We start from the raw sequence: 26302 nt of genomic DNA on the forward strand, positions 1-26302 counted from the left end.
CAGGGGCCTGATGACCGGACCACTGACGCCAGCACAAATGTCAATTGGATGTGTGTCCTCGGTTGCAAATGCAGCTGAAGTGTATTGCGGTGCATAGACCCATGTGGTCCATGTGTAAGGAGGTGGCGGGGAACCTTATGTGCCTCCACTCTTCGGGACGCTGTTCACACAGTCACATGCGGCACCTCATTGTTTATGAATGTTTATGCATTGTAATGTCATGTGCTGTAATGTAATGTTTTAGATATTGTGTCTGTCATGTACTGTTTATAGGCTTAGGGATAGAGTAGGATCTCAGGTAGTATAGGACCATAGTGGGGTAGAATAAAGGGGGGCATTTTAGAGATAAGGACTAGAGATAGAAAGTATTACAGAATAGGTTAGGAGATAGCCAGCACAGGGGTTATCTAGATGGGAGGGGCAGCACCGTGTAGGGGAGTTTAGTCAGGATACTTCCTGGTTGTGTCAGACGCCCAGGCAGCCTGCCCAAGAGCAGGACATGTGAGAAGTGATAGAAGAGCAGAAGATTATAGGCTGTGGGGATAAAGCTGCAGATGGCAGTAAGGGGCCCCAGGCAGGAGAACAGTGTTGACGGACACCAGCTGGAGAAGATCATCCCTAAGCAGGATTAGGCATCTATGACGCAGTGGAAGCATTCCTGGCACCTCTTCCCACTGGAGCTGGACAAGTGGCTGATAAGGAACTGGTGACAAGAGAGAACAGGAGGGACACGGACTGTCCAAAAGATACGGCCAGGATTGCCGCCCAGTGGGAGCTGCTAGAATGATATATATACCAGGATGGGGTCCAAGATAAGGGACAAATATACCAGGATGGGAGATATATATACCAAGACTGGGCCCAGAATAAGAGTTTAATATACCAGGATGGGAGATATATATACCCGGATGGGGCACAGGATAAGCGACAAATATACCAGGATGGGGGTTATATATAGCAGGATGGAGGACTATATATATACCAGGATGGTGAGGGCATTGGATGCTACTGCTGAGGGGATAGCATGACAAGTATTTAACAATAATATCTAAACCGAAATATATTTAAAAATTATCACATTTTAAATATGAATATGCTCTGCATCATCTAACAAAGAAATGTTGTAAATCACAAGAGCAAAAGACAAGCGCAAAACGGCCATAGTCCGTCAGGCTCTTTCTCCTGCTAAACTCCCCTGCCACCTGCATGCCGCACTATAATATGATTTTGATGTCATCCTAATTGTGCATTAAAGATATACATCATCAAGGATCGGGTGAGTGCTCCATTTCTTTTGCTCTTCTGATTTATTTAAAATTTATTATGTGAATGCACCATCCTGAAGAGATCCTGAGAAGTTTAATGAGGCGCACATGAGGAGTTGGTCCTAGAAAACACCTGTAAGCTGGAATAATTAATGCCTAATCTGCTTATATGAAAAAAAAAACATGTACCTAATAGTTTACCATGTAAAAACTCATTTAAAGAGAATCTGTAAAGATATTGCTGTGTAAGTCAGAGTTCTACAATTCTCATGATGCCTTTTTGGTCTGGGCTTGTTACACCATTATTGAGAAACAATTTTTGTTTAATCTTTATGCAAATTTGACTGCAAGTGCACCAGCCTTGTCAGGACACTTGCAGTCAATGGCTCTGGTTCATCATCACCTGATTTTGACATTATTCTATTTGCTCCTTTTTGAAGTCTATTTTATATGTGCTCACCTGTTTTTTTCTGGTTTGTGGGAGACAAGCAATTCCAGATGGTTTAGCCGATTCATCAAATGCGACTTTTTACAAAATCCCAAAATTTGGCGCAACTTCACTTCAATCCCTCCCACTCCCCTGTGGAGTTTTTTAAGTATGCCAAAATTTTAGTGCAATGTCTTTAACTTTTGGCACCAACATGCAACTTTTGCCCACAAAAGTCTGAAAGTTCCAGAAAGGAAGAAAAACCATTTTTTACAAAATTCATTAATCGTGTAAGTCTTTTTGATAAATTTTGCCACCAAAAATGGTAAATAGTACCACAAGACAAAAAAGGAAAATTACTTAAAGAAAGGTACTGATATCTTCTCTGCTGTTCTCTCTGCCCAGCGCCGTCATCCACTGGTTGATTGACAGCAGATCAAGCTCTGGTGTGTGATGTGATTCTTCTACATCAGACAGACACAGTTCTGCTACATCCGACCGACACATCTCTGAAACTATTTTTATAAGTCAGATGTAAAACAGCAAACTTCAGTGTACAGGAATTTCTATAGCTGGACAGTAGTACAGTACAATGTAGATACAGTATATAACAGCACTCTGCTATTGACTAGTTATGGAAAGTCCTGTACATTGAAGTTTGCTGTTTTACATCTGTCTTATACAAATTGTGTGCAGAGCTGAATGTAAGAGAAATGTGTCAGCCAGATGCAGCAGAATGACATCATGCACAAAAGCCTGTCTCTACTGTCAGTCAACTGAGGGCGACACCAGGCAGAGAGAACAGCACAGAAGACATGGACTGCAAGTGCACAGATAAGCCCACCCGTGCACTTGCAGCTGAATTTACAAATAAAAAAAACAAAGATTTCTTGACAGTGAACCAACATATCTGGATAAAAGAGTTATCATGGGCATTGTAGAACATTGACCTATTCTGCAGTTAACAATGGAAAGTGCCAGCTGATAATATTATTTTTAGTAGGATCAAATTTGTAAAAAATATTGAAAGGGGAAAACCTCTTTAAGCTGTTGGTGCATCCAGTACACAGCCCTAACTATTCTCCACTTCTATCCGCTCAAATATGTGACCAATGAGAAGGTGCAGTATGAGGTTTGAGTACTTGAATAATATAATATGCACTTCTTAAATAAACATGTTGCAATATATCAGAATAATCCCATGAAATACCTTTCATTTTATAGAATCAGAGATGCTGCATTACAGCCCCGGCGAGAATACCAGCCCAAACCTCGTATGAGCTTGGAACTTGCATTACCCAGTGAAAACAATCAACATAATGGAGGGATTTCTCTAGCTACAACCCCAAAACCATCAGGTATGATAAAGGATTTTGTTAAATCTATGATTTTTTTTGATACAAGTGGTTTTATAGAGGACCATAGAGAATTTGTTTGGCCTCTATGGCCCACTACACATTATTATTTGGCATTTTTAGTGCGTCATTATTTACCAGTTTTAATAAAGTTGTTTTTTTTTTCAGCCAAAACTTGGAGTGGAGCCCATAGGATAAAGAATTTTAACTTAAACCTACCTTCCTTCCTTCCCTGTGATTTTGAAACTATATAAAAAAAATTCTCAGGGTTTTGTGCAACAATTGGTCAGTTACCCTGCAGTGCAGCTTCGTGGCATTTGGCGTATACAATTTTCTCAAAACACTCGTCAGCTTATAATGAACAGTACTTGTAAAGGGCTCTCTCCATAAGTCTCCACAGCAAATTCCAAAAACAAGCTGTGGCACACATATTTCTTCAATACTTTTTACATATAATATTTACGGTATATCCGCCATAGAGATGATTTTTCATCTTGAAATATCACAAATGTCTGAGCTACCAATACACTCACCATTGTTTTCCCCAAAATACTTAATCCCAACATAGGGGTATCTCTGCTAGCGCTAAGGCTTGATGAAGTGAGCCAAGGAACCTCCTCAACGAGCATTTCATACTGGTGACTATATTGATGGTTGTGACATCTGTGAGATTTCATGATTGAAAATCATCTGTATGAAGCATTGAAATATGATATTTATGAAGCTTTAAATTGATTTGTTTGTTCCAGCCAGTATTTTGGAATTTGCAGATCACACGATTGCCATTTGATAGAATGGACCGTCTGTTCTGCACAGTCCTCTTTAGAGAGAATGTGTCATCAGAAAATGACCAATTACTTAAATTAAGGTCTTTGTGTTTCAAGGTAATGTGTGTGAATGTATAATGCCTTTAAAAACAATACATTTTATTAATAATATTCATCAAAAACACCATTACTTGTGTAACATGGACAAAAAAACATAAAAATAGATTATAAAGAAGACGGACAACTGTTTCGTTATAGAAAGCCTTTGGATGTGTAAGAGGTCCTTTATCTTTATCAATGATTTATATGCGAAAGCCAGACAGCAATATTGATATGCAGATAGTACCTTAGCCTGTGACTGCCCATCGTGAGCCTGAAGTTATCCACTACATATCAAGCCTCCTGATGAACCGAATGGACGGGGAAATGTGTTGAGGCACTTTCTACAACGAATTCTTCCTTTATCACTATATGCTCTAACAGACTTATATATTAGCATTTATATTAATTTTTAGTTACCTACCCTCAGATCTAGCTTATTATATCAGGGCATAATAGGGAGAGTTAGGGGCAGCCACCAACAAGCGGTGGCACCATCTCACCTGCATTAGGGTGCCAACCTATGCGGTCAGGCAGTATCATCTCAGGCAAATGATAGGGAATGACAGAATATTGCTGCCTGTTTTTTGTATATAAATCATTGATAAAATGGAAGGACCTTTTACACTTATGTAGGCTTTCTATAACTAAAAGGATGTCCGTCTTCTTTATAATCTATTTTTTAATTTTTTTTTGTCCATGTTACATGGGTTATGGTGTTTTTAATGAATATTATTAATAAAATGTGTTGTTTTTAGAGTGGGATTATATGTTTACACAGTACTTCAGTTCTCTCTAGTGCATAGATACTTTTTCAATAATTTTAAAGGTAATGTATCAGAAGGATCACTCCCCCTAAGCTGTCTATGTGGGCATGTAGGTTACAGGAAGCTGAATAAACTGATACCGTGATATCTACAAACCGATGTCTTATTTAATAGATATCCATGTTTTTTCTATATGTAAATGAACTGTTCCAGGCTTTGGTCTGGACACTGATCTGCATGAGAATCTGCCTCCAGAGCTTCTTTTATATGAAAGGAGGAGTTCCCTGTATGAGACAAGTAACCAACACAGAACAGTAGAACTGAACTTTGTCTTCTTACAAACATATTTGCTGCAGATATCACAGCTCTGCTCTATTGTAGCAATATTACAGCCCTGTCTGCATGTGAGCTGGAAGCTGAAGCTGAGAGGAAGCTGCATATGTGTCCGTTATAATCACACACAGCTCTGCAGTGAGATCAGGAGAGCAGGGAGCGGTCATTACATATCACACTGGTAACACCGGTAACCTTTACAGATCACACTGTTAACTTCCCCCTTATGTTTATCAGTGACATATAAAGGTGTTATCTGTCATTGTAATCCTGCTTCTAATAATGAGCCTTGCTCTAAACTATTCCTAAAAGAAAAGTATTAATCTTAAAAAAAAAAAAAAAAAATAGTGGTCATTGTGAAAACTGCAGGATTACTAATTTTTTTTTATTGTTTTCAGTAATCTGAAAATGCTTTCTTTAGTAATAAGTAAAAAAATGACTTTTTTAAATACATGCAACACAAAGACCTGATTCAGACGATAGGTCATTTTTCTGATGATACATCCCTTTAATATAACAGGCTCACAAACAAAAAAAATGCCTTATTTGGTTTTTACAAATACTTTTCTACACTAAAATTCCCTTGAGTATCCAAAACGTCTTTTATGTTTATCTGAGATATCTTAAATTTACAGATACACCACTTGGAAAACATTCGTTCAGTAAATGCAGTGTTCTCCTGTCAGAACCAATATCATGTAATATTTTATTAGTCAGACATAAATATATTTTTCTTTCTTTTTATTTTGTTTTAATCAGTAGAGAAAGGCAACGGTTGAGATTTCAGAGTCAAGATATTCAGAATTTCAGTTTGTAATTTAAGCAAAAACCCTTAGTGGTCGAGCCTTCAAGGCTGGTATGCGCTTTTTATTGGATTTGGCACATTTTTGACAGCCATAGCTAAATTATAGCAAATGTGTTTGACCATCAGTGATTCCTTCCCCTTTGCTAAGCCCCAGTTACTTATTCCAAAAGGCTGCAAAAAGTCACAAAATATTCTCACAGACTTTGAGTGTGACTTTACAAGCCAAAAAGATGTAGTAGTGGAGTAGACATGTTGGTTGAGTTGGCTTCTTAGTACTCCATGACACATTAGCAAACAGCTCCATGATGTCGAAGTGCATCAGGAGGGTCTCGCTGGCGCAAAAGCTGAGGCAGTGTGATTAACAGCAGGATCCTGGTGGTTATTGATGGACAGGATCAGATCCCTTCTCTGATCCTGGCTTTTTAACTACAATCGAGACTGTAGCATCTAAGGCCCATCAGTAGCCCATTACATTACCATGAGATGATAATGGATTATAATGGCCTCTAGTTCTACCATAGGTTTACACTAAAAATTCAATTTGGACAGCAAAAAAGAAATTCTAAAGCTTCTTAGATCAGAAAATAAAGTTATGACTGTAATGTGGCGATTAAAAAACCTAATAAATTACTTGGTCCTGGAGACCAAAAGTGAGACGTAAATATAATAAACATCAGATGATGACACACACACACTTAAATAAAAATTTATTAGATTATATTCTTAATGTGACTGAAAATAAATAAACAAAAGTTTATTTATTATTAATAAAAACAACACGCACTTATATACCTTAGCACGCTATCTGTGAGGTTATTAACCCCTTCACGCCATGGGCATTTTCCATTTTTTTCATATTTATTTTTTGCTCCCCTTCTTCCCAGATTCATAGCTTTTTTATGTTTTCATCAATATGGCCGTATGAGGGCTTTTTTTTTTTTTTTACAAGACGAGTTGTACTTTTGGATAGTACCGTTGATTTTACCATATAGCGTCCTGGAAAATGGGAAAATAATCCCAAGTGCCGTGAAAATACAGAAAAAGTGCAAGTCCACAATTGTTGTTTGCAGTTTTTACTTTCCATGTTCACTATTTGGAAAAACTGACCCAGGTCAGTACAAGTATGCAGATACCAAACATGTAGATTTTTTTATTTAAAAAATTCCAAAATCTGTATGAAAGAAAGTTTTTGTGTTTGTCGCCATTTTCCGAGACCTGTAGCAGTTTCACTTTTCAGACTCTGTGACTGGGTGATGACTTTTTTTTGAGCACTGAGCTAACTTTTTTATTTATACCATTTTCCGGTAGATACAATGCTTTGATCGTAAATATACATCATATGTCGTCAAGGATTTAAAAAGGTTGTCCGGTCCAAATCAATAAGTCTACAGTCACTCCCTGTGACTGCAGACTTATTAATAATGCGTGTGTTGTGGGGACTAGCCAGTTTCAGACACAGGATTGGAGGGTATGTATGAGTTATGTTAAGCGTTGAGTTCCCGCCACTGCACAGGGGGAATCTCAAGCCATGTCCTCTGCGGTCTCCCAGTCTTCTTCAGCTGCAGAGTTGCCTGCTCAGCAGAGATGTCGGTCCCAGCGTCTTGGCTAATGCTATGCGTTTGGTTGCTGCTGCCGCTCCAGGTTCAGTTATAGTATCCAGCATTAGTCAGCGGCGAGCAGACGCTCTTGGGACTAAGTCCTGCTTTTCTCCATCTGAGCATGCCCGTGAGATGACAGCTCATTGGTGGTCAGAGGTCACATGCTCAGGTCCTCAAGCAGCTCGGATTGGGCCATCAGCAAGGTCCTGGAAGACTGCAGTTATAAAAGGATCGCATGGCCGTACGTGCGCTAGTATAGTCCATGTTGAGTGAGTGTTGTAAGCACGTATGATTGTCTCTGGTGAATGACTCATTATGAAACCCCTACACATGGTACGCATGTGTTGGTGAGCCTTGCCAGTTAGCGCCTAGGCTGATAGTGCAGGTAGGAGGCAGAGTCAGGGACTATCATCAGCGCCAAGTAGTGGCTTTGCCTTTATACCACTGTGCACTTGGTCTGCACTCCATAGTAGCCAGCGTCTATTAGTGGCGTTCGCAAGTGTGACGCCATGCTCTTAGTGGGTCTAGAGAGGCTCTTACCCCGCGTTCTTGGGGCAGAGTCTTGTGACCGTACACTAGCTCTGACTCAGCTGTGCCCTGTGACCGTCAACAGGGTACAGCTGTGAAGCCCACAGAGCCCGTCGCTACTACACACTGGGTGATGTTTAACCCACGTGTGTCCAGTGTGATACCGCCATATAGCGTCCACCATTACCGGGCAGCAAGTAACCTTTCTGCACGGTGGACCGCGGGCTGCGAACGCACCTTATTACTACCTTTTTATTATTTGGTGCGTTCTGCCAGCCCTAACAAGTTATACATACTACCAGCCAGTTGTCATGGCTTTGCTCTCCATACACTTGTATTGAGTGAGACTGCGCCCTGTCTACTGGCCGACAGTATTTATAACTCATACACACTGTATGGTCCCTTTTCAGAAACTGTCAAATCCAGTGCGCTGGGTTGATTCATAAGTCTGCAGTCTCACACAGTGACTGCAGACTTATCGATTTGGACCGGAGAACCCCTTTAATAGTTGTCTGAGGAATGTTCTGTCATGCTGAATGTTCTTTGCATAGAAATCATCAAGATCCGCTGCTGGCAGCTACTTTGTAATTTCTGATCAAGACATCCCAGATGTGTTCAATGAGAGACAAGTCCGGAGACACTGCAGATCATTGTAGTCCATTTAGGCTCTACAGGCTGCTCACTGTAGAACAAGCAACATGTGGCCTGACACTATTGTATTGAAAAGCAGCTCCTGTCATACTTTGATTTTGTGGTGGAATCAGTGGTACTCATTTGTCCATTGTAACGCTGAGCTATTCACTTACTTGGAACTAAAACTATGGGTGTCCGGCTACTGTGCATTTTATCACCCTACACCATTCAGTGTGGCAAAAGATTTGTTAGACAAACATTAGCAACCTCATTGAAGCATGTCTAGATGTGTAAGTATGTGCATTTCGGCATGTGGCGCTCATTCTTGATACTAATACTGTGATGTTTGGAAAATTTTGTTTCCATTTTTTCATCTTTTCCAAATCATTAAAATCCTATGGTTTCCATGACTCCATGACTTTCCAATTTTAAAGTTGAGGAGTTGTATATGTATATTCTTGATATATATTTAATATACACTGTATTTTTCGAATTATAAGACGCACTTTTGTTCCCCCAAATTTTGGGGGAAAGTGGGGGGTGCATCTTATAATCTGAATGGGTGCTGTAGAGGAGAGGGGGCGGCTCTGGAGTGATGTCGGGGCTAGGGTGGGCTGGATGCAGGCTGCAGAGACAGCGGGAGGTCACGTGCTCCCGCTCATTAGGCTCATGTAATATTCACTGCACCCGCTCTCCATCACCTCGGTGCTGAAGCCGCGCCGAGTTGGTGGACAGGGGAGCAGCGCATATTGCATGTGCCTGCACTCCCCCCGCCCCATCACTATAGTCACCTTCTGATGATGGGTCCGTGCTCCCAGCTCCCCCTGGCTCTTCCTGTGTCTGTGCCAATAGGACCTGCGGTCACGTGACTCCCAGTGTGCAGCACTGCGGTCATGTGATGGAAGGTCCTGAAGCTACAATGAAATGCCTGGATGAGCAGCTCCTGGATGTCAGCACAGACACAGGAAGAGCCGTGGGGGATCTGGGAGCACAGAGCCATCATCGGAAGGTGAGTTAACTGTGTGTTATTTTATCATGTACTTGCCAGCAGGGGGGAATATAGGGACAGGGGGGCTGTGTCCATGCCAGCGGGGGGGAATATAGGGATGGGGAGGGGCTGTGTCCATGCCAGCAGGGGGGAATATAGGGATGGGGGGCGTGTACATGCCAGCAGGGGGGAATATAGGGGGGAATGTAGGGAATCACCCATTACAACATCATATGGCAGAGAGTTCCAAAGTCTCAGTGCTCTTACAGTAAAGAATCCATGTGATTATGCTTAAACCTTCTTTCCGCCAGACGTAGAGAATGCCCCCTTGTCCCCGTCACAGGTCTAAGAGTAAAAAGATCGTTAGAAAGGTCTTTGTATTGCCCCCGCATATATATTTATACATTGTAATAAGATCACCCCGAAGCCTTTGATTTTCCAAACTAAATAACCCCAAGTGTAATAACCTGTCTTGGTATTGCAGACCCCCCAGTTCCCTAATAACGTTGGTCACTCTTTTTCACCCGCTCCAGTTCAGCTATGTCTTTCTTATACACCGGAGACCAGAACTGTACACAGTATTCTAAGTGTGGTCGCACTAGTGACTTATATAGAGATAAAATTATGTTCTCCTCATGAGCATCTATGCCTCTTTTAATGCATTCCATTATTTTATTTGCCTTTGCAGCAGCTGCCTGACACTCGCCACTAAATGTGAGTTTGTCGTCTACCCATACACCCAGGTCTTTTTCAGTGACAGTTTTGCCCAGTGTTTTACAATTAAGCACATAATTATACATCTTGTTCGTTCTACCCAAGTGCATGACCTTACATTTATCCCCATTAAAGCCCATTTGCCATTTATCAGCCCAAGCTTCTAGTTTACTTAGATCCTCCTGTAATATAAAATTGTCCTCCTCTGTATTGATTACCCTGCAAAGTTTAGTGTCATCTGCAAATATTGAAATTCTACTCTCTATGCCCACTACAAGGTTATTAATAAATATTTTAAAAAGAAGCGGGCCCAAAACTGACCCCTGTGGTACCCCACTGCTAACCGTGACCCAGTCCGAGTGTGCTCCATTAATAACCACCGTTTGTTTCCTATCCCTGAGCCAGCTCTTAACCCACTTACAGATATTTTCCCCTATCCCCATTGTTCTCATGTAAACTCAAGTTGATATTGGGTCATGAGGTTATTCTTCTTCAGATACTCCAGTATAGTATCTCTTAGAAAACCCTCCAGTATTTTACCCACAGTTGAGGTTAAACTTACTGGCCTATAATTTCCAAGTTCAGTTTTTGTCCCCTTTTTGAATATTGGCACCACATTTGCCATATGCCAGTCCTGTGGTACAGACCCTGTTATTATGGAATCTTTAAAGATTAAAAATAATGGTCTATCTATGACTGTACTTAATTCCTGCTGTACTTGGGGGTGTATCCCATCTGGGCCCAGGGAATTGTCAATTTTAGTGATTTTTAGACGCCGCCGTACTTCCTGCTGGGTTAAGCAGGTGACATTTAATGGAGAATTTTTTTTATCACTGATCATGTTATCCGTCATAAGATTTTCTTGTGTAAATACTGTTGGAAAAAGTCATTTAGCATATTGGCTTTTTCCTCATCCTCATCCACCATTTCACCCAGACTATTTTACGGGGGCCAACACTATCATTTTTTAGTTTCTTACTATTTATGTAGTTAAAGAATATTTTGGGATTATTTTTACTTTCTCTGGCAATGAGTCTCTCTGTCTCAATCTTTGCTATCTTGATTTGCTTTTTACAGAATTTATTTAATTTTCTGTATTTATTTAATGCCTCATCACTACCTACTTGCTTTAATTCTCTAAATGCTTTATTTTTGTCACTTATTGCTCCCCTTACATCTCTATTTAACCATAGTGGTCTCCTCCTATTTCTAGCATGTTTATTCCCATACGGTATATATTGTGCACAGGTCCTATTCAGGATGCTAATAAACGTCTCCCATTTTCTTTGTGTATTTTTATGTCTCAAGATATCGTCCCAGTTAATTGCACCAAGATCATCTCTCATCCGTTGGAAATTTGCTTTCCTGAAGTTTAGTGTCCTTGTAACCCCTCTACTTCACATCTTATTAAAGGACACCTGAAAACTTATTATTTTGTGATCACTATTACCCAAGTGACCCTCAACCCTTATATTTGATATGCGGTCTGGCCTGTTGGTTAATATTAGGTCTAGCAGTGCCCCCCCTCTTGTTGGGTCCTGAACCAGTTGTGAAAGGTAATTGTCTCTCATGGTTGTCAAACACCCATTACCTTTGCTGGAACTGCAGGTTTCGGTTCCCCAGTGTATTTCAGGGTAGTTGAAGTCCCCCATAATAATGACTTCTCCTTGAGTCGCTGCTTCATCTATTTGCTTGATGAGGATATTCTCTGTTGCTTCCATTATTTTTGGAGACTTATAACAAACCCCTATCAGTAATTTATCATTTTTCCCCCTCCCCTTATTTCCATCCACAGGGACTCTACATTTTTATTAGATTCATATATATTATCACGCAGGATAGGTTTTAAGAATGATTTTACATATAAACACACGCCTCCCCCTCGCTTATTTGTACGGTCATTTCTGAACAGACTATAGCCCTGTAAATTAACAGCCCAGTCATGGCTCTCATCCAGCCATGTCTCAGATATCCCCAACCATGTCATAATTATGTTCCAACAAAATGAATTCTAATTCCTCCATTTTGTTGGCGAGGCTTCTGGCATTAGTATACATGCACTTTATGTATCTCTCTGTACCTCTATTCTTTCTTAAATTATTAACTGTTCTAACCCCACCCCCACCCCCAATTTCATTATTTGTACCCAAGTCTCTATCTGCATTGTCTTCCCCTCCTATAAAAGGAATACCCTCCCCCCAGTCCCTAGTTTAAACACTCCTCCAACCTTCTAGCCATTTTCTCCCCAGCACAGCTGCACCCTCCCCATTGAGTTGCAGCCCGTTCCTAGTGTAGAGCCTGTAGCCAACTGAGAAGTCGGCCCAGTTCTCCAGGAACCCAAACCTCTCCTTCCTACACCAATTCCTGAGCCACTTATTAACCTCCCTAATCTCCCGTTGCCTCTCTAGCGTGGCACGTGGTGCAGGAAATATTTCCGAAAATACCACCTTGGAGGTCCTTGCTTTAAGCTTGCAGCCTAAGTCCCTGAAATCATCTTTAAGGACCTTCCACCTACCTCTAACTTTGTCATTTGTGCCAATGTGCACCATGACCGCTGATCTTCACCAGCCCCCTCACAGTATTCTGTCAACCCAATCAGCGATGTGTCGGACTCGAGCATCAGGTAGGCAGCACACCGTTCAATGATCCCTGTCTTTTTGACGGATTGCCCTATCTGTTCCACTAATAATTGAGTCCCCCACTACCAGCACCTGTCTGGCCTGCCCTCCTCTCCTATTTCCCCCCTTACTGGAGCAGACACTCCTCCGGCTTTCAGAGGACATGCCATGCTGCAGCAGTGCTACTCCTGCACTGACACTCCCCTCATCTGCCAACTTAGCAAACTTATTGGGGTGTGCCAGATCAGGACTAGACTCCCTGGTGCTCTTCCCTCTACCCTGCCTTCTAACTGCCACCCTGTTGGCTGCTTCACTGTCCTGCAGTATCCCCCCCTCATCTATCCCATTGAGCGTCTGCTCAGTGAGCAGAAGACTCCTTTCCATATTGTCTATGGATCTCAGTGTTGCCAGCTGCACATTTAGATCTAGTATCTGGGCTTCCAAATGCACAACGTGCTCACATCTCGCACAGCAGTATGCACTCTCGACCGGCTGTTCAAGGATTTTATACATGCGGCAAGATGTACACTGGATGACATTGGCAATAGTGGAACACATCCTAATGGGGATTGCACCAGACAGAAAAGATAAGCAAAAATAAATAAAAAGTATTAATATAATATAACAGCAATTCAGTAATACCTCCTGTTATGAGCTCATTTTCTCCTTCACCTTTGATGTCCGATGAACTCCCTCTGCTGGTGAAAGGAGGTAGTGAAATTGATTTGGATGGGAAAAATCTGTCATCTGAACAGGTGGAGTGTGATTGGACATCCGTAATCTCTGAGTGGATATAAGGCCGCCGACGCCCTGCTGGGTTGCTGGTGATCCTCTCTTCTCTGAGCTCTGGCCTCCAGTTTAGTCCTGTCTACTAAAGCTAAGTTTTTGCTCTGCTATTGTTTCATGAGATTTTGTCTGGTTTACTTAGTGTTTGTGTTCAGCCAGCCCTGGTTGGGACTGGCTGAACTCCATTTTTGTCTCTGATCAGTTGATCTCTTTGCTCTGTTTTCAGAATATACCTGAGTGCTGATATAGTGATTTTGAAGTCTAGTGACTTCAGGGCCTTTTCTATCAGACATGTTGGACATTATTTTTGGCAGGGTTTTTGCGTGATTGCAGACAGTTGCTTTTCTTTCCTGTCCTATCTAGTTAGTGAGGGCCCCATCGTTTGCTCAGCCTGTCTTTCTGTCTGTGTTTGTGTTTTCACCATCAGTACATGTTGGGGGCTGTCTATTGCTTTGGGGTCTGCTCTGGGGCAGTTTAGATTTCCCCTTTCTTTAGGTTTATTTAGTTCTCTGGCTGGCAACGAGGTGTCTAGGACCACCGTAGGAACACCCCATGGCTACTGTTAGTTGTTGTGAATAGGATCAGGGGTCTGCAATCCGCTAGCTACCAACCTCTCCGGTTTTCTGGACTTAGCTTGTATTTTTGTTTTTTCCTCCGGTGACTCATTCATAACAACCTCCCTTGGAAACTCCCTGAATCCAAAGTCACTGAATCACAAGTCACACACCACAGTTCGCACTTACGCTCAGGTCACACTCAGCTCGTTCACACTCGCTCAGGCAGAAGATTTAAAAGAGATTTTTTTTTCCTTTTTACCAGCAAACCACCCTGCTGCTCAATGCACTTCCACAAGGAGTTGAGCCTCAACCAGCTGCCCCTTAAAAACAATTAATTATGAGCCCCCACCCTTAATTAACCCCTTGTGAATATAGTTAAACCTCAAGATTTAAATGCAATATAGCTAACCCTTAAAAACACAGATAGTAAAATAAGAGATTAACCCTGTAGAGAGAAAAAATAGGTTAAACAAGCCCCCCCAAAATTGAACAGGTAGAAAAGCACTCAGCAACCCACAATTCAGCAACTCACACCAATTCACACAGATATTTGTTAAAGGTTTTCTAAATACCTCTTCACTGAATCACAAGTCACACATTTACCACAGTTCACACTTACGATCAGGTCACACTCAGCATTTAACATAAAAAAAATTTTTTTCTCTTTTTCTTCACTAAATTTGGGGGTGCATCTTATAATCAGGTGCGTCTTATAAAGCGAAAAATATGGTATATATGTATTATTGGTGTACATATGTATAGGTGTGCAGATATATTTTTTACTTCACATTTTCTAGACTCTAAAATCCTAGTAATTCCATATTCTTCAAATTTGTGTGAAAGTAACAAATACAATAAAGTTTGGACAAAACAATTTAGGTTTTATTTTAAAATTAATGAAAAATCTGAATACAAATGAGTTACAACTGGTGATTTTCTTTGACGTAGGTGCTGCTATGGATCAGCCATGCTGTCGGGCCCTCTATGACTTTGATCCAGAAAATGAAGGCGAACTTGGCTTCAAAGAGGGTGACATTATTACTCTCACCAACCAGATTGATGAAAATTGGTATGAAGGGATGCTGCATGGCCAGTCAGGCTTCTTCCCAATCAATTATGTTGATATTCTGGTCCCACTGCCACACTAAGATGTCTGACATAAACAATAATTCAGTTTGTACCACTGCTTTTAAATGCTGCTTACTCCAGATGACAAGTACAAGTGCAGTGGTCCTAAATCTGTTACATTCCATGGTCATTTCAATTTAATTTGTCTTTGTTTTATTTGTTTTTATGTGTTCTTCTATTGATATCCTATTATTGTATTCTTTTATCAGTCTTAGTGTCCTTTATAATGAATGCATTCTTCCTTCCACAATACAGTGCACAATAGTCTTAACATGCCCAAGCAATAGTGTTATTTTTATGCCAACTATGCTTACTGTATGTTTCCAGAAATATATGTTTACAGGGATCAAACTGTGTGTGGGGATTGTAACCAAAATGACTTGGATATAGCAAATTGTAATCTAAAAAAAAAACTGGGTACAGTTGAAATCAAAACTATTCAACACCTACTGCAAATTAAAGTGGTTTCTCCAAAATGACAATTTTTTTTGCCTATTGCAATCTCATAGGTTTTTTAAAACCCCCTTTATCACAAACGTTTTTATAGTACTTAATAGAGCACCCTTAGGCTGTTATGGCCTGACAACAGTGTTACTAAGGAATCCTAGCCCTTTCCTCATGATAAATGGCCTCTGTTTCAAAATATATACTTGGTTTGTCGAAAGAGTGGTTTGAAAAGCAATAATTGCCTTGCAAAAACAAGGAAAAATATTCAAAAAGAGGTTTCAGTTTCCACAGTAAGGAGCATACTAAACGCTGAAGGTCTCTATGTCTAAACTCCAAAATATCTTCTTTTTCTGACCCAAATGCATAAGAAATGTCAACGAAAATATGCTCGACATCATGTGAATTAGCCACAAAAGTTTGTAGATTATGTTTTGTGGAGCGATGAAACAAAGCTGGAACTTTTCAGGGATTGTTCAGCAGTATGTCTGGAAGAAGAAGACTGAAGCATACACTGAAGAGAACACCCTGCCTACAATGATGCATGGTGGTGGTTTGGTGATGATGTAAGGCTGCTTTGCTTCCTCTGACACTGAAAACCTAGAGTGTGGAGGGCAAGATGGATTCAATCTATTATCGGTAAATCCTAGCATAAAAACGTTGTGTTCTGTGAGGAAGCTAAAGATTGGGCGTTATTGTACTTTTCAATAAGACAGTGATCCCAAGCATATCACAATTTCCACTAAGGCCATCACAGTCACTTGAATTTAACACCATCGGAAATTTTTGAATAGATTTCAAAAAGGCAGTTGCAGCACACAAACAGAAAAATGTTAGTGAACTGGAGACCATTGTCCATGAGGAATGGGTTAAGATTCCTCAGAAATGCTGCCAGGAGCTAGTGTCTGGTTATGTATCATGTTTTGCAGCATGTCATAACAGTCAAAGGTGCTCTATTGAAGATGCTTGTCATGAAGGGCTTGAGTATTTCTGAGATTGCAGTTTTCAGTAAAAGTGGAATTTTGTAGAGAATTTGCAGAAGCTGTTCTTGTTTGATTGGATTATTGCAAATAGCAGAAGGTTTGTAAATTTTGCTAATAACCTAACTTGCAATGGAGTTTGAATAATTTTGGTAGCAACTGTATAAGGAAGACGTTTTTTATTAGTTTGAATCAGGACATAAGCCACATGGAACCTAAGTGTTTTTTGTAAGTGTTATAGATTATGTCAATGTAAAATGTGATTTATTTTTTTTTATTGTTCAAATTGCAAAGGATCTACCCTTTAACTTCACATTTTTACATTTTCTCAATCCATTATATACAGTATACTATATATGTTATATACTTAAATAAAAAATACAACAATGTAATTGTTTATTTTTTTTAGCAGATTAATTCCAAAGTTTGTCAAATAAAAAGCATTTATCCATAAAAATAATGGAGGCAATATAATAAGACTGGAGTTTCATAGGCCACTCTTTAACCTATAGCATGTGGAGTAAAGTGCATGAAGTTATTTGAGGCCCTTGCCACTTAATAAATTTGTCTCCTTTTTGTGCTGTTTATGCACTGAAAAAAATGAAACATTCAACAGTCATGAGCAAGCATAGGTTCCAGCTATACTTTGCTCCTAGCTTTGATAATTTTTCAGACTTTTTTGAAAAATGTCAGGGCAAAAAGTTGCCACTTTTTATGGTAGAAAGCTGACATAAAGAGGGTGATAGATTTCCCCCAAAATTTGGAAATTTTATTTCCCCAAGTTGTGCTACTATACAACTTTTTTTAATGTTCTGTGCATGGTTTTGTTAGAAAAGATTTTGGATTTCCAAAGATGATAGCCCAGTGATGGCAGCCATTAAACTATCTACCTGTAAGAATTGGCAATCAGATTTGGATAACAAATAGCCGCAGTTTCATTCCCATTATTTCCTATTGTCCTGGCAGTATTTCTGAACCAGGATAGTCAGCAAGAATGGTGGTGTAGATAGGGTTTAAGGCTAACAGAAGATTGAGGCTTAATGTATGTTGAGGCTGTTGGGCTTTTGGTGCACCGGTTGTCACCTATATTATTAATGTGTTTCTTGGTACTGCCAAGGAAATTCTGTTATTGCAGATTTACCTTAATTATTTTTTTTAATCAATTATACAGTTTATAGAGTCTGTGAAATGTTGCAGAAGTACTTCTATTGGTTCCTAGTTTGCATATTTGTCTTCCCTCTTTTTGATGTGACAGTATGGTTTCTACATTGTATCGGCTCGTAGCTATTATCTCTAGAATACAGGTTCCCACACCAGCAAATTTCTGTCGGGCCTTCACATTTTCATTATCTGTCATATACATATTCGTAACCATGCAGAATAGTTTCTCACCAGGTAACATGTATAGATGGAAAAAAAAATCAGGATTTATACACTTCCATTCTACGTTTTAATGTGTGGCCATCATTGGTATCCAGCTAGGGTGATAACCATGCATCATTATGGGGTGGAGCTTCTTTAAGCATTTTTTTTAACAAAACAAGATAATTTAAGATAGAAGACAAGCTCCATCTTTCTGAATTGTACTTATATTAAATGTGTTTTCTTTTAAAGATTTTTAGAGACAGAGTGTTGCGTTAATGTAGGACTGTGGCATTGAACATTGGTCTCCTAGGTTTGAATCCAACCAAGAGCAACATCTGCATGGACTTTGTATGTTTTCCCTGTGCTAGTGTTGGTTTTTGCCGGGTACTCCGAGTTCCTCCCTTACTCTTAACTGAAGATAGTAGTATGGGTTTTTTTGAATGTAGAATGTGAGCCCCATTTTTGGACATGGAGTGATGTGTAGTGGTACAGTGCTAAGAAATAAATTGACACTATATAAAATAATGTTGTTATAAATTCTAAAATATTTACCCAATGACTTCTTCTAAATGTAATTTCAGAAACCCATGTTATATGTACTAATTGCCTGCGCTTTGTCTAAGTCTGTAATGACCGTTTGGCTGCTTTTTACTTCTTTTCAATTAGGATTACTGACAGTTTAGCTACAGTACTCTTATGTGTTATGGTGGAGTTACAATTCCACCTTCTGCTTAAATTATGATGATGTTATCCTCCCTGCTATTCTTTCTCTAAGGCCGAGATCACACATGCGAGAAATACAGCCGAGTCTCGCATGTTAATACCCGGAACTGCCGCTGGCAGTCGGGAGCGGAGCATGCGGCCACATAGCAATACATGCAGCTGAACTCTCCGCTCCTGAGCTCCAGCGGCAGTTCCGGATATTAACATGCGAGACTCGGTCATATTTCTCGCATGTGTGATCCCGGCCTTATGCTATAATTCTTCAAGATGGGTGCTGTGTTTGAACACAAGCCCTTTATTTCACATCTATCTAAAATATTTCCACATGCCCAGCTATTATAATTATCCACATTCTCAAACATCATTGATCTACACCATTTATTCAGGTGAACTTGGACACAATGATTATTGTCATTATATAAAGGAGCGCTCCATTAATATGGTTTCATTAAATGTGTGTATACATTATGAGTATATTAATACGCTCACCTACCGCCTCTTAGTCCGGGATCCAGTGCTGCTGTGCTATTCTTCTCATTGACATAATCGCACTTCAGAATAGCCAATTAATTTGATGCATGAGCCAGAAGTCTTTTACAAGGTAAGCTCTGGAGCCTCAATGTTCCATAGGCTTACATTGTAAAAGCCACATCAGGGTCACGCAGAGCGCAGTGTGACCCAGACTGTCTGCAGAGCGATGATGTCACTGAAAAGCCGAGCAGAATGGCGCTTGAGCCCGGATAGATCGGCAATAAGTGAGTGTATTAATACACGCACACTACACACCATGCACATATACAGGGTGGGCCATTTTTATGGATCCACCTAAATAATATGGGAATGGTTGGTTGGTTTTCTGTTTGTGGCACATTAGTATATGGGAGGGGGGAAACTTTTCAAGATGTCAAGATGGGTGGTGACCATGGCGATCATTTTGAAGTCGGCCATTTTGAATCCAGCTTTTTTTTTTCAATGGGAAGGAGGTCATGTGACACATCAAACTTATTGAGAATTTCACAAGAAAAACAATGGTATGCTTGGTTTTAACGTATCTTTTTTCTTTCAAGAGTTAATTACAAGTTTTTGACCACTTATAAAATGTGTTCAAAGTGCTGCCCATTGTGTTGGATTGTCAATGAAACCCTCTTCTCCCACTCTTGACACACTGATAGCAACACCGCAGAAGAAATGCTAGCACAGGCTTCCAGTATCCGTTGTTTCAGATGCTGCACATCTCGTATCTTCACAGCATAGACAATTGCCTTCAGATGACCCCAAAGATAAAAGTCTAAGAGGGTCAGATTGGGAGACCTTGGTGGTCATTCATCTGGCCCACGATGACCAATCCACTTTCCAGGAAACTGTTCATGTAGGAATGCTCGGTCCTGACACCCATAATTGATGGTATGGTGTGGTATATGGGGTAGAAAGATAGTGGGGGCCATTCTTCATCAATGGAAACCTCAATGCCACTGGATATCTCAAATTGTTACATGATGATGTGTTGCCCTCTTTATGCACTGAAGATGGCACGTTCCCTGAGTTTTTCCAGCAAGATGGTACACCACCACATTATGCGTGTCAGGTCCGAGCATTCCTACAAAGAATCTGACCCCCTTAGACTAGCATTTCTTCTGCGGTATTGCTATCAGTGTGTTAAGAGTGGGAGAAGAGGGTTGCATTGACAATCCAACAAAATGGGCAGCACTTTGAACACATTTTATAAGTGGTCATAAACTTGTAAATAACTCATGAAAGAATAAAGTTACGTTAAAACCAAGCACACCATTGTTTTTCTTGTGAAATTCTCAATAAGTTTGATGTATCACATGACCTTCTTCCCATTGGAAAAAATAAAGTTGGGTCCAAAATGACCGACTTCAAAATGGCCGCCATGGTCACCAGCCATCTTGAAAAGTTTTCCCCTCCCATATACTAATTTGCCACAAACAGGAAGTTGATATCACCAACCATTCCCAATTTTTTTTAGGCGTATCCATATAAATGGCCCACCCAGTACATTTAATAAAAAATATTAGTGGGAGTGCTTCTTTAACAAATAGACATTCAATTTTTATGTAAATTCTGAATTGAATTTCCACATTATTTGGTTTCTGTTTAGTCATCTTTTAAACTACTATATGGAACACATTTTGTGGTACTTCCCTTCTACAGCTACATTAAAAATTTGACAGAACCTACCAGTCTCCAAATGTATTGCTTATGGAGGGATGTGAGAGCAATAAAGCTTCTTTACTAGATCCTAAAGATACTCTTGAAATCCTAACTCGACTTGAAATCTCATCCAGCTATGACAAAAGCTAATTCTAATATCCTACTCCCCCTTCCATTGTCCATCTTCTAGAGATCCATGGAAACAAAAGAAAAAATAAGCTCTTACTATTTTTACGGGTGTATTAGTAAAATATCAATGGGAGGGGGTCAAATAGTTGTCCACTACTTTCATATTGATGACCTATCCGGTGGCGGTGGGTTGTAAAAAGTGCATAGAGCTCGAAGAATACAGCTCTATATTTCAGCCAGGTACTTCAGATTCTTTTTTACTTGAATATAGACTGGTCACTAAATACATTTCTGACCTGATCTGTACTCTTTGGCCTCAATTCATCAAGATTGACATTGTTCATGCCGGTCTTGTTGAAGGAGCGTGTTGAAGTCAAATGCTCCTGATTCATTAAGAAGTGGAGCTGTTGCATCACACCCCAATCGCTCCTTCATTTTGACCCAGCTCCTCCCATTTTGGTGGAGCTAGGCTTAACTGCCATAAAAGCACAAAGTCACAATATTTTTGTGCAACTCCACATTGCGGAAAAATCTAGCGACTTTCCAAAGTGATTTACACCAAAATTCTGGGGTAATTTATCTGTTTAATGAATGGAGGTATTTAAATCTGGCCAACCATATAGCTTTTAGTAGCTGATTGGTGGGGTTGCTGAGTGTTGGACCTCAACCACTTTGATACTTATGTCCTATCCTAAATAAGTGGACAATTCTTTTATGTGGCAATTAAATATTGATTATAATTGCAGTTACACCTGAAATTTTAGTTAAAAGGTAAGTTTGCACTGCATGACTTGTCACCATTAAACAACCTCCAAATGGTTACATGTGAGGCAACTGGTATTTGTATTACGTGTTTATACAGGTCGCCTGAAAATAGATTCTTATGTGGGCACAGATAGTCATTAGGTTTACAAAGGATGATGTGCTGCCGAGAACAATAATTTTTAAACAAGCTTAAAAATAATTGTTCATCAGGTGATTAGCAGCCTGTTCACCATAATTGGCCAGTGTAAATGCACCATAAGGGTATGTTTCATGGACAGTAAACACTGCGGATTGGACACTGCGTACAGCCACAGCGTCGAATCTGCAGCGGCCAGATGTTACAGCATAGTGGTGAGGATTTTATGAAATCCCTATCTCCACTATGCGTGCAGGGACGCCTCCGGCTTCTCTGCATATACACACATGCGGCGCGTCTTTCTAGACCACAGTATGTCAATTTATCTTGCGGAGATGCACTGTCTCCGCAAGATAAAGTCACCCATACAATGTATAGGGACGAGGTGATTCCGCATGGTTCAATGAACACATGCAGAATCACTGCGCGTACAAAAGCCGGCAGCGGTTTGGACGGAGCGGCCATGTGCTGCGTCCAGAGTGCTGCCAAATACCAACCGTGGAAACATACCCTTAGACTTTGAGGCCTAATTTGGAGATCAGATCTGTCTCCCTGCACAAGGAAGATAAAACATTTCATAGGGAATGTCTCCCTCATACCAAGATCCAATACTCCTTTAGGACTACAAGAAAGTGGATCCCTCAAGATGTGCAAAGGGTCTCTTTAGATTTAGTTATTCAGATAGCTGTGCCAGCATATTGTTCAGATTTTAGCCCTATACAAGTAAAGGCATATTGTATACAATAAGAAAATAAATCTCACTCCAAAGTCAAATTTTATTTTTTGTGTTATTATTTTAGACCATAAGACCTCACTTTTAACACAGTAATTGCGAACTCCAAATAACCAGAAACCCAAACGTTGCATATATTGAACATATATTTTGCTGCTTGCTTTTTGCCCTGAGTGAGGACTACCATTGTATTTGCTATGTAAGTTGGGCAAGTAAGAATTGTGACTGTATATAAACCCCTTTTTTTTTGGTTGCTTTCTCCACCTCCATTCTGTGTGTAAAGTGCTGTGCCTAGCATTATGATTTTGTAACAAATGTCACAGTCTTTAGTTGAGTTATTCAGAGGTCTATTTATCTAAAGTGTACAGATTGTTCTTTTTTGGAAATTTTTTTGTGCTGCTTCGGATGTGCCACTTACAATACAGGATTGAAAATCATGAAGGCAAAGCTTACTGCTTCATGTGTACAATAAAGTATATCATAGAAAGCATTAATATTGATCAATAAACTGTGCTAAAATGTAAATCTGTATGTGTTATTTATGTTGGGTAGAGCAATCGACTCGAGCCATGGTATGTATGTGTGTATGCCGATGTGAAAGACCATTAGTTAAAGATGTTGATCTGTGGTCATTCCACGCTCCATGTTTTGGGTGTTATTGCCCACAGGCATATTAGTCTATGTTATCAGTATTCAGTTTAGGTCAGTCATATCTATTGTATAGATACATACGAGGTCTCGTATAAGGTCTCATGACAAAAGCGTGTGAAAACTTTGAAAAGAGACTCCATTTTTTAGACAGATATGGTATGGGCTCAAAGATGTACCGTATGTGGGGGGCTATATTACATTCCCATTTTAACCTGGATTTTTAATATAGTTACATTGCCTTGAAAAGGTATTCATACCCCATTAGCTTTTCCACATTGTTTCACGTTACACCAACAATCTTAAATGTATCTAATTGCTATTTTATGTGATATAGCAACATAAAGTAACAAGTAATTGTGACATGTAAAGTAAATGATACATGGTTTTCTAAATATTTGTATATAAATCTGAAAATTGTGATGAGCATTTGTATTCAGCCCCCCTGAGTCAATACTTTGTAGGACCACCTTTCGCTGCAATTACTGCTGCAAATCCTTTGGGGTATATCTCTACCAGCTTTGCACATCAAGAGGCTGAAATTTTTGCCCATTCTTCTTTGCACACTAGCTCAGTGAGATTGGATGGAGAGGATGGAAAGCCTCTGTGAACAGCAATTTTCAAGTCTTGCCACAGATTCTCAATGAGATTTACTGTAGGACTGGACTTTGACTTGGCCATTGAAACATATTAATATGCTTTGATCTAAAACATTACATTCCATGGCATTATAACACTTGGTGAATGTTTTCCCCAGCAATATGCGCTCCTGACGGATGATGATGGAATTTGATATTTAGATTCAAGGATGATTTTTATTTTTAATTCAAACTAGAACACAACTGGTTTCGACTTCTAAGAGACTTCCTCAGGTATAATATTGCTTGACATTATACCTGAGGAAGACTCTTAGAAGTCGAAACCAGTTGTGTTCTAGTTTGAATTAAAAATAAAAATCATCCTTGAATCTAAGGCCTGTTTCACACTTACGTTGTCGGCGGTCAGCTGAAATACGCCAAAGGTTCAAAACAACGGATCCGTCTCCGTTTATTAACGTACGGATGATAGCGGAACACGTTGCAGTACGGATCCGTGGAAGATGGAAAGCGGCGTGATTTAAAGTGACCGCAGGCTGGAAGTTGAGGTTGATGCCAATCGCCGTGATAACGGCGCCGCGATTTCGCGGCATCCTCGATCGCTGTAATCTCGTGGCATCTTCCATCGCCACGATATCGCCGCCGCCATCTCGTGGCATCTTCCATCGCCGCGATATCGCCACCATCTCGTGGCATCTTCCATCGCCGCAATATCGCTGCCATCTCGTGGCATCTTCCATCGCCGCGATATCGCCGCCATCTTGCGGCATTTTCCATCGCCGCGATATCGCGGCATGTAACTCAAGGGCGTGAGTCAAAGCAAGCGAGTTCAGGTGAGGTGAGGAGAGAGAGACTTTTTGCGGCTCCCGGGACGGCATTTCAGGGTTAAAACTGCTCCCGTGCAAACCTTCCAGGGCATGCGCAGTTACAAATAGCGGACCGTTAACCAAAAAAAACGTTGCAGTGTCCGCCTGGGAGCCGTGAATACTCTCACGGATCCGTCAAAAAACGGACCCAACGGACGATCATCAGTCAAAATCCGCCACTAATGTAATTCAATGGGAAAAACGGCGAATCTGCAAAAAAAAAGCGGATCCACCATTTTCAAAATTTGGCGGATTTTGACTGATTTCGAAAAACTGAAGTGTGAAACAGGCCTAAATATCAAGTTCCATCATCATCCTTCAGGAGCACATATTGCTGGGAAAAACATTCACCAAGTGTTATAGCCTATGAAAGCACTGTCCAGTGCTCTCACTAGTTCCCAGATCTTTGCAGCAAACTGAATGGAAAGAGGAATGGAGTGATCGAGGGATTGGATCTACATGCAGTATCTCAAGACACCAAATAGGTGAGTGTATTCACACTGAGTTTATACCTTTGGAAACTAACTACTACACTTAGAAGCTTGTGCTTCCCATTTTTCTCCCTATAATCCTCTCTTGTTTCAATTACATGGCATTATGTTTATGGTCATTGTCCTATCGGAAGGGGACCCCATGTCCCAATCGCAAGTCTTTTACAGCCTCTAACAGTTTTTCCTCCAGAATTGACCTGTATTTAGCTCCATCCATCTTTCGATAAACTCTGACCAGCTTCCCTTTCCCTACTCAGGAAAAGCATCCCCACAGCATGATGCTGACACCACCATGTATGACAATGACGAAGGTGTGCAGTGTTAGTTTTCCGTCACACATAGCTTTTTGAATCTATCCCAAAAAATTATGCTTTGGTCTCACCTGACCAGAGAACCTTCTTTCACATGCTAGCTGTATCCCCTACATGGCTTTTTACAAACTGCAAACGGAACTTCTTATGGCTTGCTTTCAAAAATGTCTGTCTTCCATAAAGGCCAGATATGTGGAGTACACAACTAATAGTTGTCCTGTGGAAAGACCCTCCCCCGTGATCTGTGGATCTCTGCAGTCCTTGAGAGTGACCATGAGCCACTTGGCTACTTTCCTAGTGCTCTCCTTGCTTTCGGATGTCAGTTTAGGTGGACGGACAAGTCTTTTTAGGATCGCAGTTGTCATTTTTGGATGATGGATTGAACAGTGCTCTGTGAGATGTTTAGAGCTTGGGCTATTTTTTTTTTTGTGGATTTCATGATGTTTGATCCCTAGTTTTCTCTAACAAACCTCTGATTCCTTCACAGAACAGCTGTATCTATACTGAGAATAAAATACACAAAAGTGGACTTAATTTACTAATTCTGTCACTTCTGCAAGCAATTCGTGACT

General features: G+C 40.4%; 1 protein-coding gene across 2 annotated transcripts in view; it reads left to right on the top strand.

Moving 5' to 3' along the window:
- Positions 1-17184, top strand: part of SH3GL2 (SH3 domain containing GRB2 like 2, endophilin A1) — a 285217-nt gene extending 268033 nt beyond the window's left edge. For both annotated transcript variants that reach the window (XM_073552479.1, XM_073552480.1), the window contains exons 8-9: positions 2917-3050; positions 15189-17184. In XM_073552479.1, the coding sequence (XP_073408580.1) occupies positions 2917-3050; positions 15189-15388 (334 nt within the window). In that variant the 3' untranslated portion in view covers positions 15389-17184. The remainder of the gene's footprint in view (positions 1-2916; positions 3051-15188) is intronic.
- The last annotated feature ends 9118 nt before the right edge of the window (positions 17185-26302 follow it).

This window comes from Dendrobates tinctorius, unplaced genomic scaffold, assembly GCF_039654945.1.
Source record: "Dendrobates tinctorius isolate UK_male_01 unplaced genomic scaffold, ASM3965494v1 ptg000191l, whole genome shotgun sequence".
NCBI lineage: Eukaryota > Metazoa > Chordata > Amphibia > Anura > Dendrobatidae > Dendrobates > Dendrobates tinctorius.